General features: G+C 32.2%; 2 protein-coding genes across 3 annotated transcripts; both read left to right on the top strand.

Moving 5' to 3' along the window:
• Nucleotides 1-3,829: 3,829 nt before the first annotated feature.
• LOC107831311 (uncharacterized) lies at nt 3,830-7,954 on the top strand. The gene is made up of 2 exons (XM_016659068.2): nt 3,830-4,691; nt 7,161-7,954. Exons 1-2 carry the CDS (start codon nt 3,850-3,852, stop codon nt 7,798-7,800), a joined length of 1,482 nt encoding a protein of 493 aa, XP_016514554.1. The 5' UTR covers nt 3,830-3,849; the 3' UTR covers nt 7,801-7,954.
• Nucleotides 7,955-13,529: 5,575 nt separating this feature from the next.
• On the top strand, nt 13,530-16,794 carry LOC107761972 (putative leucine-rich repeat receptor-like protein kinase IMK3). Of its 2 annotated transcripts, XM_075227727.1 has the most exons (3): nt 13,530-15,504; nt 15,608-15,655; nt 16,038-16,794. In XM_075227727.1, the coding sequence occupies exons 1-3, from the start codon at nt 13,662-13,664 to the stop codon at nt 16,625-16,627; spliced, it is 2,481 nt and encodes an 826-aa protein (XP_075083828.1). In that variant the 5' UTR covers nt 13,530-13,661; the 3' UTR covers nt 16,628-16,794. The 2 variants fall into 2 exon arrangements, with proteins under 2 accessions (XP_075083828.1, XP_016435756.1); XM_016580270.2 differs by lacking the exon at nt 15,608-15,655.
• Nucleotides 16,795-17,036: the final 242 nt, after the last annotated feature.

Genomic DNA, 17,036 nt, shown 5'->3' with positions numbered 1-17,036 from the left:
GTGTTAACCGGACGAGACTCGGACCAATTTTGAGAAATTGAGCAAGGACTGAAGCTCCCAGCTACTGTCATAATCGCACCTGCACTTGGACAGCCGTAGGTGCGAGCCACCAATCGCAGGTGCGAACGAGAGAAACCTGCCCAGCCATCACAGATGCGAAGCATTTGGCGCACCTGCGAACGCGCAGGTACGATGGCCTTGGGCGCAGAAGCGGAAAAATGCGCAGGTGAGAAGGGATGGGCGCACCTGCGCTTGCGCAGAAGCGAGCATTTCTTCCGCAGGTGCGGAACCAGGAAAAGAAGGAAAATGTGCACCTGCGAGGAATTTCCGCAGGTGCGAAAGCCGCATGTACGGTACTCCTTCCGCAGGTGCGAAAAATCAGTCTGGGCAAAACCTTAAAACGAACGAAAACTCAGTCCATTTCTTTCTATTTTTCATCCATTGTTGGACGATTTCAGAGCTCTTTGTGAGGAGTTTTCAACTAACAACTTTGAGGTAAGTTAATTCTACACCCCTTGAGTTAAATACATAGATTATAAGTAGATTATAACTAGTAAATCTTAGAAATCAAAGATTTAGATGAAAAATCTAGATTTTTATAAAAATGAGATTTTAACCACGAAAATAGTTATGAAATTGGGTAGAAATTATATATTTAAGTTCTTGAGATTATGGGTAACGTTTTCATCCAAAAATTTTCAGAATCCGAGCACGTGCGCCTGAGTTGAATTTTAGGAATTTTACCATTTTGGATAAGGTAGTTTATTTAATAGATAGATTTCGAATCATTTAGCATATATTAATTATTTTGTATAATATTTGGATAGTTTAGAATTTTCGGCGTCGAATCGAGAATTCAACGCGACGTGGTAATCGAAAAGTGGACTTTGAGACGAGGTAAATCTCTTGTCTAATCTTGTGAGGGGGAAATTACCCCATAGGGATTAAATTGAATAATTGTTATTAATTGCAGGGACTACGTACGCACGAGGTGACGAGAGTCCGTGCGTAGCTACTATAAATACTAAAGTCCGGGTAGTTTAGGACTCAAAGCATGAATTACTTGTGTAAATTGTATTCCTTGATTAATTAATATTAATTGATATATATGAATATATTGTGAATTGTTAGATAAAGATATTAAAGGATAAAAATCTCATGTGTTTTGATTTTTTGTTTAAATTAATTAATTGTTAAAAAAAAATTGTTCTTCCTCCCAAATTTATCTTATAGTAAATATACTCTCCTTCCAGAGGTACATAAAAATGTCTTCCTTTCTTGTGGAGCGGGCCGAATGCCTCGGCAGGATAGATGCATCTATGGATCACGCTGCACGTCCCTCGGCAGTGTACACGACACTCTGGATCGGGGCGTACGTCCTCGGCAGAAATCATGCTTAATAATAATAATTACACGATACTTTAATAGTTTATTTCAGCTTGCGAAGCTAATTGATAAATTGAAAATCTTTAAAATTTAATGAATTATTATTCCTGCTTGTTAATGAATTATTGTTATTCCTGTAAATGAGACTAATTGATAAATTAAAAAATTTATTGAAATTGAATTGCAGCTTGTAAAGCTATTTGTTAAATTGGAAGTTTTTTTTGAAATTTCATGATTTAATTAATAAATTAAAAAATTGTTGCATTTGAAGGATTCTTATTATTTCTGCTAATTGAATAAAATTATTGTTAACTCTATTAACCATGCTGATTTGAATAATTATAATTTATTTCAATTATTATTATTGACTCATAGTGAGTGTCAAAGTCGGCTATCTCGTCTCTACCACTTCGAGATTCGGCTTGATACTTACTGGGTACACGTTATTTTCGTACTCATACTGCACTTGCTGCACATTTTATTGTGCAGGTACATATATGTATAGCAGCCTTGTGGGCGCATAGGTGTGGTTAATAATTGTGGGGACATGGGTGAGCTGTATTCTATATTACGATCCGCAACTAACAGATTCTCTTTCAGAGTCATTATATTTTCCTGTCTAATTTATATTCTGGACAGATGTTGTATTTTATTTTTAATTCCCTAGTAAATGCTCATGCACTTGTGACACCGGATTTTGGGAATGGTTGTGAATTGTTTAAAAATTTAGCTGCAAAAATATTTATCATTTACTCTATGAGTTTTATTTCTACAGTTTTATTAAAGAAAATTTTTATTTCAAAAATACTAAAATGAGTAATTAAATTAATTGATTATGGTTGGCTTGCCTGACAGTGGTGTCCGACGCCATCACGACCTTAATGAATTTTGGGTCGTGACACATGTTGTCATACTTTGGGTTCAAATATACCCCTCATTTAAACGGAGGGACACGTGTCATCGTCCTTGGTCAATTATAAATATCTTCTAATTAATTAAAAAGACCCATTAATCATACCCAAAAATCAATATTTTTAAGCAATTTATTTTTTTGTAAAAACTGAAAAAAACTGAAACTATTTTTACTAAAAACTGAAAAACCCATTTTTTTTTTCAGTTTTTACAAAAAAACTGCTTTAGAAAAAACTGAAAAATATTTTCTAAAATAATATTTTTTTAAAAGCTGGAAAACAAAAGCTGAAAATTAATTTTCTAAAGCAATATTTTTTGTAAAAACTGAAATTGTTTTTTATAAACTGAAAAAACAAAAATATTTTTTTTTCCAGTTTTTACAAAAAAACTGCTTTAAAAAGAAGCTGAAAAATATTTTCTAAAACAATAGTTTTGTAAAAACTGGAAAAAAAAACTAAAAAGCAAATTTCTAAAGCAGTGTTTTTGTAAAAACTAAAAAAACAATTTTCTTTTTTTCAGTTTTTAGTTAAAAATATTTCAGTTTTTTCAATTTTTAATTACTTTAGAAAATTTCTTTTCAGTTTTTACAAAAATATTGTTTTAGAAAATATTTTTCAGTTTTTTTTAAAGTAGTTTTTTGTAAAAACTGGAAAAGAAAATATTTTTCGTTTTTTTTTAATTTTTAGTAAAAATATTTTTTTACTATTTTTCAGTTTTTACAAAAAAAATATATTTTTCGGGAATGTATAATGGGTCTTTTTAATTAATTAGGAGATATTTAGAATTGACCAATAGGACGATGACAAGTGTCTCTCCGTTTAAATGATGGGTATATTTGAACCCAAAGTATGACTGCAGGGGTATATATAATCCAATAGTATAGCGGGAGGTATTCTTAGACCATTTTCAAAAGTAGAGGGGTATATTTGGCCCTTTGCCGGTTTATCTAAGGTTCAATTGAAGTTGAGCAGGTCAATTGCTTTAAGCTTTTATTAGCATTTTGGTGTAAAGTGAAAAATAATTTATAAAGTAGAGACCTTATAAAGTGGAACCATACAACCTATTGACTAGCATAGTTGAGACCAATACTAAAAAATAAAAATATGGTTGTTATTGGTAAAATTGTATTTAGGACTATAGAAATATTTGGAACACAAGTTTATCGGGAAAAAAAATCCCGAAAAACCCGAGAAATCCGAGAAAATCCAATACTGAAAAATCCGACTTTTGTTGGTTTGGTTTGGTCTATAGATTTAAAAATCCGATACAATTAGTTTGATTTGATAATCGCAAAATCCGAACCAAACCGACCTATGTACACCCGTATCCACGGTATATATCCATTCTAAGTATTTCCTTGTGCAATTGTTCGACTAGTAGCTTTATTCCATTCACAAAAGTAAATTTAAATTTGTACCTTTTACTTGTTATTATATACCTAATCCACTGACTTTTTTAGCCCCAAGAATCTTGCTTTTCATAATTTTAGTCTATAAATACACATAAAATTGGACCATACAAATTCATAAAATTCATACACATATCCAAACTATGTCTTATACTTGCAATTTTCCTGATATATACTCTTGGATTCAGAATTTACCACCAATTTCCAAATGGAAAACTGACTCTATTTCAATTTGTATTTCCCCTTCATGTTCATCTCAACCTTCTCTTAAACTTTCCATTACCAAAAATTTCCAATTTTGCATTATTGCAGATTATAATCTTCCTATTTCCCTATGGACTTCAAAACCCTTGAAAATTAAATCCAATTCAACAAAATTATTAGACGACGAACCCATATTTAATCTCTTGATTAATTTCATTCAAGATGTTCTTAAATATGGTCCTAACAAAAATTCTTCCTCATTTCTCAAAATCCCAAAAATGGATTTTAATTCTTGTTTTAAAGAAATTTTTAACTTCTCATTTCTTACTTTGGCTTTCATAATTTGTATTTATGAAGCTCCTATTGATCTTAGGTCTATATGTATTAATACACTTAAGAATCAATTTTCATGTCCACAATCTAGACATGCATCAAAATTGCTAGTAAAAATTTTGGGATCGAATCCTGAAGAAGAATGGATGAGATCAGTAAATTTAGCAATAACTAATTGGATTGTGGAAATTCAAGAGTCTTTAAATCATTCAATAAAAACACCATGTAAATTGTTTTCTTACTCATTTTCCACAGTTGGACTTTGGAAAGTGCAGTTGTATTGTCCTGTTATTGCAATGGATATTGACACATCTACTAGTAGTTTGTCTGATGATAATTTGAGATTTTCTCTTAATTTTCACCAGCTTGAAGGAGTGATCCAATTGAATTATAGAGTTATAATTCGAGAGAAGTGGATTGAAGTGATGGTGAACACCGACAACATTAGGTACATATTTATTTTTAATTGTTTGAATACGCTTGTACAATCAAACATTTCTATACCAGTTTCGTCTGCTTCAATCTTTTCTGATTGCTATAGTGAAGTGCAGTTATAGAGAACATAATATTATAATATAATATGAAAAATTGATTCTAAAGAAAACTTGACCGTTATAGTGAAATACTTTATAAAGGATGCATAGATATTATAGAAAGGTCTGATTATAGTACTTTTTTTAAAAGCTAATTTAGGCATTTGGTAAACACCAAAATACTTATAAGTCAAGTGTTTATAAGCCAATCAATGATTTTGGCTAATTTAGGCATTTGGTAAACACTAAAATGCTTATAAGCCAAGTGTTTATAAGCCAATCAATGAAAAGTCATAAGTTGGTTGCCCTCGTCATATGAATTTTTATTTATAAACAATAGATAGAAGAATATAGACTATTATTATTATTATTATTATTATTATTATTATTATTATTATTATTATTATTATTATTATTATTATTATTATTATTTTTCTAATGATCAATACACCCTTAGCCAAAATACCATATCCGAAGAAAACCCCTAGTTTTTTCTCCATTTCATTTCCATTGTTCATCCATTTTCATATTAAGATACTTTTATATTTATATTTTATGAACAACTCAAGAGAATTTAAGTTATTTTAACACAAAAAATGCTTAATTAACAATACTCTTTTATCAAACACATAACTATTTATTATTAGTTCATCATCTTTATCCACGCATAAATAATTTATTTAGAAATTAGTTTCAGCACTTGATACTTATCCACTACTTTTAATCAGTTAAATCAAATATGTTCAATTTAACTTTTAAAAAAAAAGGCAGTTCGGTGCACAAGGTATCATGCATTCACGTAGTGTTCGGGGAAAGGTCGCACCTCAAGGGATGATATAGACAGCCTACCCTCAGGAGCGGAGCTACAATAGTGAATGTGGGTTATGGCGAACCTAGTGACTTTTTCTCGAACCCTGCATTTGCATTGAAAACTTTATTGAAATGATATAAATATACAATGACAAACCTAGTAACAAAAACACTTTGGGTTCAATAGTAAGAGTTCTGGGTTATGAGTCCAACTCATATGGACCATGTGGGTTCGATACTGCCCAGAAGCAGTGCAAGTTTTATTCATTTTAACTACGTTTCTTTTTCCTTTTTTGAAAAAACCCACAAACTTTTTACTAAGGCAAAAAAGAAAAAGACAAAAGCTCCAAAACAGCCCCACCTGTCCGTCACTTCTTTGAGAGAGTTATTCCCCAATCAAAATCAAAATCAAAAGAAAAGTGAGGGAAAGAGTTAAGGTTTTTAAAGTTTTTGTCATTACTTAAAATCAAAATCAAAAGTGCTATCTAGTTATATTTTTCTTCAAGGTCCATCCCGGCTATTCCATCTTCTTTTATTTGTTTGCCTTTCTTTTATCTTTTGACTTTTTAAGTAAATGTTACTTGATTTTAAAATTTTTGATTCCAAAGGCGAGTTTTTCATTTCGACTTTTTATATTTGTATTTGTGTGATTTCCCAAAAATCTTAGACCGATCTACTAATTTTTCTTAGCTTTGCCACGTGAATATGATTTTTGTATTAATTGAAGGGTGGACCATATATTTTGTTTTTTTTCATTACTTATAAATTTTTATAATATTTATATATGGGTTCAAAAGTTTCATTGACAAACACTAAGCGATTTAAATTCTTCATCTATTTTATTTTTATTTATTTTATTAAATCAAATTAAAGTAAGATATTCAATTTGTAATGATTGACTACAAAATAGTATTTTTAAAATAATTTTTTTTTATTTTTATAGTAATATTTGTTTAGGCTAGAAAAGGATGTGGATATTAAGCTGGTGAGGGAACTTTGCATCATCTGATAATCTTCTTCATATATTATCAAAAAGAAAAAAAAAAGTAGAAAAGCTTTTCTATGCATCTAATATTCATCATTCAGTGAGTTTTTAGAACAAATATTCATGAGATATGGAGACTTGTTTATTTGCTTAAATTTGATATTTTCTTTGGCTACTGCAATGGTAGAAAGAACTTATACTTTTATGAAGTTATGCATTAATGATAACTTTTTGAATGATTGTTTATTTTTTTATACAGAGAAGAAAATGTTGAAACTTAAAGACCTACATAATGATGTGATCATTTTATATTTTTTAAAATATGACAAGTCGTCAAGTGCAATTATAGCGATAATGTTTATAGTCATATATTGTCTTAAGTGGTCGTTACTTTTAAATATATATTAAATATTAATACTCGTTTTTTTAGTGTTATAATTGTGTATATTAGCTTGAGGTCGCGATCATGTTTTAGAATTCTGCACTCATACACTTAAAATCCTAGCTCCGTCTCTGCCTACCCTAATACAAGTACCATAGTTGCAAAAGAGTTAAACTTCAACTTGATTTGGAATGTGTTTTCAAACAGGTTTGATGTTGTTAGGCTGGTAAATGAATCACTAATGGAAGAAAGAGGAGCTGGAATATCAGAAAAGCATTTCCCTTCAAGAATTTCACTACAACTAACTCCAACACTTCAAACAAATGTGTTAAGCATCTCAGTAACCAAATCATCTGATAATCCACTAAGAGAAATTGGAATGGAAAAGTCCATTGAAGCAGGATTTGATCCTCCAAATCCTTATATGGGATTAAAAGTTTCAGCTTCAGAAACAGTTACTATGAGTATGAAACCATGGAAATTTGAGCAATCTGTTAATGGAAATGGTGCAAATTTAAATTGGTTTTTACATGATAGTGGGAATGGAAAAGAAGTATTTTCATCAAAACCATCTGTTTTTTCATTAATACAACCAAAGGCTTGGTTCAAGAATAGATATTCAAGTGCTTATAGGCCATTTACTAAACAAGGAGGGGTTATATTTGCAAAAGATGAGTATGGGGAAAGTGTAATTTGGAAAGTGGATAAAAGGGCTATGGGAAAATCAATGGAATGGGAATTGAAAGGGAGAGTTTGGTTAACTTATTGGCCAAATAAACATATCTCTTCTTATTCTGAGACTAGAAGATTGGAATTTCAAGAAGTGCTTCATCTCAACCTTGGGTAGTTATATATTTTAATTTGCTGTAATAATTATTAGCATGTATTTGTTTGGTGTTGCATAGGTATGTTTGCTTTATTAATTATCAAACTGTATTTTGATGAAGTTGTAATTGTTAAGATTATAATTCTTGTATTATATGAAACTGCTTTTTTTTTTCTTTTTAGTGTTCCTCAATTTAATGAAATAAATAGACTATGTCTAATCTCGAAATTTTCATAAACTCTTGGAAGCTTCATTAGGAGATCATCTCACAAATTTCATAAACTTGGAATATTCACAGAGAGATAAAACATCAAATAATGTCTTTACAAAACTGATGTTTGAGAAATACGTTGACCAATTCTCGAATCATGGGGAACAATCTGGAAGAAGAATCAAGAGAACAAATAAAATTATACCTACAAATATTCATCAATAAAATTATTTTCCTTCATATATATATAAAAGAGATGATGTCTAGTATAACATGATACAAAATAGTAACTTTTCCCCTAATAAGGTACTTCGAGCTGTTATTAGTTTTTTATATATATATATATATATATATATATATATATATATATATATATATATATATATATATATATATGTGTGTGTGTGTGTGTATGTAAGAGAGAGTGCATACACTACATGTCTACGTCTATAATTAGAGGCGAGGTGATTTGAAAAAATAAATAAATATATATATATATATATATATATATATATATATATATATGTAGAGAGAGAGTGCATACACTACATGTCTACGTCTATAATTAGAGGCGAGGTGATTTGAAACTTGTGAGATTGAGATTTTAGTCCGTTAAGTTACTGAGTTCTAAATTAATAATTTATATATATTTAATAAAATATTTTAAGATAAATATAAAATTTGGACCAAAATTACTAGATTTTACCTTGTTAGTAACCTAAACTCTAGCTTTGACCTTGTCCATATTTAGTCTATGGTCCAAGAAGTCTGAGGCGCCCACTGCCACCATCCAATGGCTTAATAAAGCTAGCATAATTGCATATATGGCCAGTTTTTGTGGTCCATGAATGGCTAGTATATGTAATAGCAACACCATATTGAAAATTTAGAACTAGAAATGGTCCTTCTGTAGTATATGGCAAGGCTTTGCCTTATTGAAGACGACAGGTGCTTCTTTGTCTATGGACCGCATCTCAAGTCTCAATCAAAAGAAGTAACATAATGTAAAGGAATAGCCTTTATTCACCCGTTCAATATTTATACCAATCTAATAAATACATAACATATGCGTTCAGAAATATAATTATTACTATATTAACGCATATTCTCGTCCATCTTCATTTATTTCTTAATGATGATAAAGTAGTGTGAATTGGTATAAACACCCGACAATAACGTATATAGCATAGTTTTTACGGGTTCAACTTAGCCCGTTCTTCTACACACAAAATATAAATATATATGTGAAATCACTATAATATAAATAAATATTAACTCATAAACTATAAATATTAAATGTATAATGAATTTAGGGCTAAAAACCTTGAAGGTTAAATACATTTAGTTTAAAACTCGAATTCGCTTAAACACCTCAGGGCGGGATCCTTTAGCACAGAGTAGGGCTGACAAATGGGCCGGTCCCGGGCCTAAACGGGCCAAGTGGGCCGGTCCAAACAGTCCTGGTCCCAGACCGGTCCCAAATTAAACGGGCCAAACGGGCCCGGGCCTAAACGACCTTTTTGTAGGGACCGACCCGGGACCGGGACCGTTTGGTCCCGGGCTAAACGGTCCCGGCCCGCGGGCTAAACGGGCCTAACATATTTTTTTTAAAAAAAATTAAATAGATATTAGAGATAAAAGGATGTTAAAAAAAATATCTAAAACAATGCTTTGTAAATTTTATTATAAAATTATGACCTAAATTTTAATATTCAATATCGAATATATATAGTATATAAGATGTATATATAGTATATCGATATAAGATGTATATATATATATAAGCTATATTCGATAAGCTATATATACATCTTATATACTATATATAAGATGTATATATAGTATAGTATAGTATATATATTAAATGTATAAAAAGTTTGTGGTTAAAACAAAGTTGGGGGATTAAATGACTTTTTTATAAATAGCCAACTGACTATATTTAAAAATATAGCCGTTGGCACTGTTTGGCCTGACGGGCCCAAATTATAGGACCGGCCCACAAGACCGATCCAAACCCACTAAAATCGGGCCAAACGGTCCTGGTCTGTTTAATCCGTTTGGCCCGCGGTCCCGGACCGACCCACTTACCACCCTTAGCACCGAGAAAGAGAATGGATAAACAAAGGTTATCTTAAAAGTGAAAGTTCATACTTTCCATGTAATAAAGCGATTCTTTTGTATAATATATAATGAATAAATTTAAAAATTACGTTTATCTCTATTCTTTTAAATTATAAGTAAAACTATAATTCTAAATTACCTAGTTTTTTTTATCCATCCAAGTCACATAGTTCAAGGCCAAATGGCGAATAGAATATTGAAAAAATCAATTCAAAGGTAACATCGGATGACCAAATGCGACTCCCCTGGACTCGAGGCAAGAATAGGTCATACGTCTTAAACTCTTAATTAAACATTCTATGCACTTCAGGGGCACAATGGTAAATCAACAAGATAAGGACAATGCAGAAGTGGTGCTACTTAGGTAAACTCTTTTTAGGTTGACAATGTTTACGACCAAACCCTTCTATAGTCATCCTTTATACTCCGTACGTTCCAATGTACGTGAACATATTTGACTGAGCACGAAATTTAAAAATTACGTTTATCTCTATTCTTTTAAATTATAAGTAAAACTATAATTCTAAATTACCTAGTTTTTTTTATCCATCCAAGTCACATAGTTCAAGGCCAAATGGCGAATAGAATATTGAAAAAATCAATTCAAAGGTAACATCGGATGACCAAATGCGACTCCCCTGGACTCGAGGCAAGAATAGGTCATACGTCTTAAACTCTTAATTAAACATTCTATGCACTTCAGGGGCACAATGGTAAATCAACAAGATAAGGACAATGCAGAAGTGGTGCTACTTAGGTAAACTCTTTTTAGGTTGACAATGTTTACGACCAAACCCTTCTATAGTCATCCTTTATACTCCGTACGTTCCAATGTACGTGAACATATTTGACTGAGCACGAAATTTAAAAAAAATAAAGATATTTAGAATTTGTGATCCTAAATAATTCAAAAAGGGGCCAAGAGTATTTGTATGGTTATAAAAACTTCTCATTAAGGGTAGAATTATAAGTTTAAGCAAAATTATTTTTAAAATTTAGAAAGAGGCCATTCTTTTTGGAACGGATCAAAAAGGAAATAAGTTCACATAAGCTGGAACGGATGTAGTATTAGATTAATTTTTTTCAGAAAATAGTACTCCCTCCGTTTTAATTTATGTGAACTTTTTTGACTGGGCACGAAGTTTAAGAAAAAATGAAGACTTTTGGAATTTGTGGTCCTAAACAATTCAAAAAGGGGCCCAAGTATTTGTGTGGTTATAAAAATTTCTCATTAAGGGTAAAATTATAAGTTTAAGCAAAATTATTTTTAAATTTAGAAAGGGGTCATTCTTTTTGGAACGGACCAAAAAGAAAATAGGTTCACATAAACTGAAACGGAAGTAGTATATATTTTCTATAACAATATTTTGTTATAACATCTAATATTTTCAAAGTTTTTCGATAACACCTACTTAATTTAGACTCACTTATCATATTTGAAATTCAAGACCCTTCTTCTTCAAACATCATACTTCAATTGTCGTACAATAGGTACAACAACTAAGGAGGAGCAATTTGTTTGAACTTTGCCTATATTAGCTACAAGTTAAATCTTTTGGAAAAACTGGCTATAGATTAAATAAGAGCGTCCAAATAGGCCGCTCACAAAATTTTGGACCTTTTCTATTTTTAGTCCGCTTTAAAAATTATTTATATTTAATAATCAAAAACATATTAAAATTTGTATAATTTTTATACATAATATAAATATTAAAAAAATATTTTTTTGATTATTATCTTGAGAGCGACTCATTATCCGCACATTTTTACAATCCACAGGACTACTGGTAAAATGCTAAAGGTAAACGCACTAATATAAAGCAGCCTTCTGAATATATATAGTGATACCTGACAGACACAGTTATCCTGTTCCCTAGAAAAAACTTATTAGGATTCCTCCATTTTAGCACTATGTGCTCCTCTTCACGTGCTTTACTCTAGGAACCCCAACACCTTCTCCCCGCACTTATTGCTACATACAAATACAAATCCTTTCTTGTAGTGTGTGTACAAGATTGTCCCTATCCAATTTTAACTTTTTATTTTTTATAATATTAGTAATATCCCGCTCAGTTTGTAAGCATCTCAATTAATTTTATAGTTACTTGCTACCTTCTATAATTTTACAGATACTTACCATCTCCCACTAGTACAAGTATTGAATAATTTTGTCCACCAAACTGCTGGTGTGCGTACAAGACGGTCCCTATCCAATTTGAACCTCTTTTTCATAATCGTAATGTTCACTTTATGCACATTTCGATTAATTTTACGGGTAATTATTACTTTCTATAATTTTACGAATACTTATTACCTTTCACTAGCATAAGTATTGAATAACTCCGTCCATCAAACTCACACTTATTGCTACATACAAATACAAAACCTTCTGTTCAGGGGCGGAGCTAGTATTTGGTCTACGGGTTTGGCCGAATCCAGTAACTTTGGTCTAAACTCTGTATTTATCTTAAAAATCTATTGAATAGATATAAATTATTAATTTAGAACCCAATAATTTAAAATGACTAAAATCTTGAACTCATAAGCCTTAAATCTCGATTCCGCCTCTGCTTCTATTGGTGTGCGTACAAGACCGTCCCTATCCAATTTTAATTTTATAATAGTAATGTTCTAATCAATTTGTGCACGCCTTGATTAATTTTACGGGTACTTATTATTTTCTATAATTTTACTATATTTTTTACCTTTTACTATCATAAGTACCGGATAACTTTATCCATCAAAGTAGGGGTGTTCATACCAAAACGAAAATCGAACCAAACTTACAAAAAAAATTGATACTTTTTAGGTTTGGTTTGATTTTGGTTTGAATTTTAAAAACCGATCAAAATTGGTTATTTTTATATAAAGTTTCTAAACTGTTATGGTACATATTAGTCATTTGTATTTTTAGTCTAGTTTTTTGCTATTATAATAATCTAATTCTTTGTCTTTACATTCTAGTTTGATTGATAGTTTTCTTTTACTAAGTATAAGAATTTATTTCATGTTAAAAATAATCGATTTTTAATTTAGTACTTAAATTATTCATCACAATTTGATCCAATTATCATCAATATATCTTGAAAATGATAGATTTCTCAAAGAGTACTTGATTTGATAGTGTTACGTTGAAAATGTAGTCGCCGAAATATGCGTTTGATAGTGTATGTTTCAAATTTAAGAAAAAAATCGATAAAAAATCGAAAAAACCGAAAAACTAACAAAAATCGAATTAATAAAAAACAGACTTAATTAATTTAGTTTGGTTTAAATATTTAAAAACTGACTTACTTGATTTAGTTTCTTTTTAGGAAAAAATCGATCCAAACTGAACCATGAACCCTCAGAAACCAAAGCTTGACATATAAAAAGAAATTACTTAATATTTTATCACTATTAGAATTTGAAGCAAGAATTCTTAATCTACTTCATCAACAACTAACTCACACCTATCCCTATCCAATTTTAATTGAGAGAGAAAGAAGAGAGGCATGAAGGGGAAATAAAAGAAACTCTTTTTCTTCTCAGACTGTGTTCTTAAGAAATAATGTTAGTAGTCATGAAATATCAAGATCAAGATTTTAGTAGTTTTTATCCGCACCCTTCTAGATTTTTCATGTTTTTATCCCAAGAAGGAGCTGATAGACACAACATTTCTGATATAAAGAAGGCAAAATGGAAGACAAGGCTGTTTCCGTTTGTCCAAATTTTCTTCTTCTTTCAGCTGATAATTTCAAGAACTCAGTTAGTTTTAGGCCAAGATTGGGATGGTATAATTATTACTCAAGCAGATTATCAATCACTTCAAGCTTTAAAACATGAATTTGTTGATCCAAAAGGGTACTTAAAAAGTTGGAATGACACTGGATTTGGAGCTTGTTCAGGAAGTTGGGTTGGTATTAAATGTGCTCAAGGTCAAGTTATTGTAATCAAGATTCCATTAAAAGGACTAAGTGGCAGACTAAGTGAAAAAATTGGTCAGTTTCAAGCACTCAGAAAACTTAGTTTACATGATAATGAAATAGGTGGTTCAATTCCTACTTCTGTGGGATTTTTGCCAAATTTAAGAGGTGTTCAACTTTACAATAACAGGTTTTCTGGTTCTATTCCTTCTTCACTTGGTTTATGTCCACTTCTTCAAACACTTGAACTTAGTAACAATTCTTTATCTGGGACAATACCAACTAGTCTTATTAATTCAACTAAGCTTTATAGGCTTAATCTAGGTTATAACTCTTTGTCTGGTGAAATCCCACAAAGTTTTACTCAATCCACCTCTCTTATTTTTCTTGACTTACACTATAACAATCTTTCTGGTTCTATTCCAGATTCTTGGGGTGGAAATGGGAATAATCTTTTTCATTTACAGTCTCTGAATCTTGATCATAATTCATTGTCTGGAGGTATTCCTGTTTCTTTTGGTAAGTTGAGTGAACTTCTTGAGCTTTCAATTAGTCATAACCATATTATTGGTGTTATTCCTAATGATATTGGCAGGCTTACTAGGCTTAGATTTCTTGATTTTTCTTACAATGCTATTAATGGAAGTTTGCCTAAAAGCCTCTCTAGTCTCTCCTCTCTTGTGCTTCTCAACTTGGAAAGTAACAAACTTGATAGTCAAATACCATTAGATATAAACAAATTGCAAAAATTATCAGTTCTTAACCTGAGGAATAACCAGTTAACTGGAGAAATCCCAACGTCTGTTGGTGATTTACCAAATCTTAGTTCCTTCAATGTTTCATATAACAATTTGTCTGGTCCTGTTCCTGCTCAACTTACTCAGAAGTTCAACTCGAGCGCCTTTTTAGGTAATCCTCAGCTATGTGGCCATAATGCTTCAACCCCATGTCATATAACGCCTTCTCCGGTTACACGAGGTGGCAAATTAAGTGTTAAAGACATCATTCTCATAGTAGTAGGGGTTCTTATTATAATTTTGTTTCTACTTTGTTGCATTCTCCTTTGTTGTTTGATCAAGAAAAGAGCTGCAGCCAAAGGAGCAAAGACAACTGGTGTAAAGGGTGTTCCTCTTACGGCTGGAGAAGTCGAAGCAGCAGGAGAAAATGGAGGAAAACTAGTCCATTTTGGTGGACCTGTGATGTTCAGTGCAGATGATCTGCTTTGTGCAACTGCAGATATATTAGGAAAGAGCACTTATGGTACAGTATATAAGGCCACATTAGAAGATGGGAATCAAGTTGCTGTTAGAAGATTAAGAGAAAAAATCACAAAAGGTCCGAGGGAATTTGAGAGAGAAGTCAATGTTCTTGGAAAGATGAGGCATCCAAATCTTTTGGCTCTTAGGGCTTATTACTTAGGTGCAAAAGGAGAGAAACTTCTTGTTTTTGACTTCATGCCTAAAGGAAGTCTAGCAACTTTTCTTCATGGTAAGTAGAAACCAGATTTCCATTTAACATTCTTTTTCTTGTATTTTATGAGAATTGAAAGGGAGCCTTGGCGTAACTGGTAATATTGGTGCCATGAAAACAGGACCTCACGGGTTGGAACCGTGGAAACAGCCTCTTGCAGAAATGCAGGGTAAGACTGCGTACAATAGACCATTGTGGTCCGGACCCCGTGCATAGCGGAAGCTTAGTGCACCGGGTTGCCCTTTATTTTTTGAGAATCGGATACTATCTCTGATTTATGAAAACTCCATTGATTTTGAATATTTGAGTTTGGCTTTTAAGGTTGAGAATGTTGTATAGAATGATCTTATTGGTCATAGAATCTATGTTGCTCGGATTCTTCGAAAATGTATTCGGGTGTGTGTCGGATCCTCCAAAAGTAACGTGTTTTTGGAGGATCCTACACGGTGCGGCAACATTTGGAGAGTCCGCGCAACATAGGATAGAATGATGTAAAAAAGGATAGAGATTTGGTATGGAGGAGATAATATGGCTTATTGATGTCATTGCAGCTCGTAGCCCGGATACACCAATTGATTGGCCAATGAGGATGAGAATAGCAAAAGGGACGACGAGGGGATTGCTATACCTTCACACTAACGCCAACATGATTCATGGGAACCTTACGTCGAGCAATGTTCTGCTTGATGAAAACTCAAATGCAAAAATTGCAGATTATGGCCTTTCGCGCCTTGTGACTGCTACTGCAAATGCAAACGTAATTGCAACAGCAGGGGCACTTGGCTATCGCGCACCTGAACTTACTAAGCTCAAGAAAGTCACCGTGAAGACGGATGTCTACAGTCTAGGAGTCATTATACTTGAAGTTCTAACTGGTAAATCTCCAGGAGAGGCAATTCTCAATGGCGTGGATTTGCCTAGAAAGGTGGCGTCAATTGTGAAAGAGGAGGGAACGAGTGAAGTGTTCGATCTGGAACTAGTGAGGGATGCATCTATAATTGGTGATGAATTGTTGAATACACTGAAATTGGCTTTGCACTGTGTTGATCCCTCGCCATCAGCTCGACCTGAAACTCAGCAAGTTCTCCAACAACTTGAAGAAATTCGGCCCGAAGCTGCAGCTCCCTCGGCAAGTGACTAGATACTTAGTTTTTTAAGTATTTTGAGATGTTAGGAGTTAGTTGCCATGATTCTTTCATTCTTGAATTTCATTGCTAGAGTGTTAGGTCTGTTTGAAGTGTCTGCAAATACAAGTGTGCTACATTGATTTCGAGTTTGAGCATAATGGAATCCTTCTAAATTCCATCCCTTTTGTTCCAAAGAACAAAATCTGAGGTTGAGTTTTCTCACTTCAGATAGATACTCGACTCAAATTCCAGCCCATATAAGCTAGATGGCCAGGTGGAGAACTTATATACAGTAATTATTCTTTAATTTTACTGCCGAGGGTCTATTGGAGGGGTAAGGTCTGGGTACACACTATCCTCCCCAAACCCCCACTATGTGGGATTATACTGGATATTTTGTTGTTGTTGTTGTACTTAACTTTT

The sequence above is a fragment of the Nicotiana tabacum genome, chromosome 13 (assembly GCF_000715075.1).
Source record: "Nicotiana tabacum cultivar K326 chromosome 13, ASM71507v2, whole genome shotgun sequence".
Lineage (NCBI taxonomy): Eukaryota > Viridiplantae > Streptophyta > Magnoliopsida > Solanales > Solanaceae > Nicotiana > Nicotiana tabacum.
Note: the sequence above shows the minus strand (reverse complement) of the source record. Positions and strands in the feature narration are given on the sequence as shown.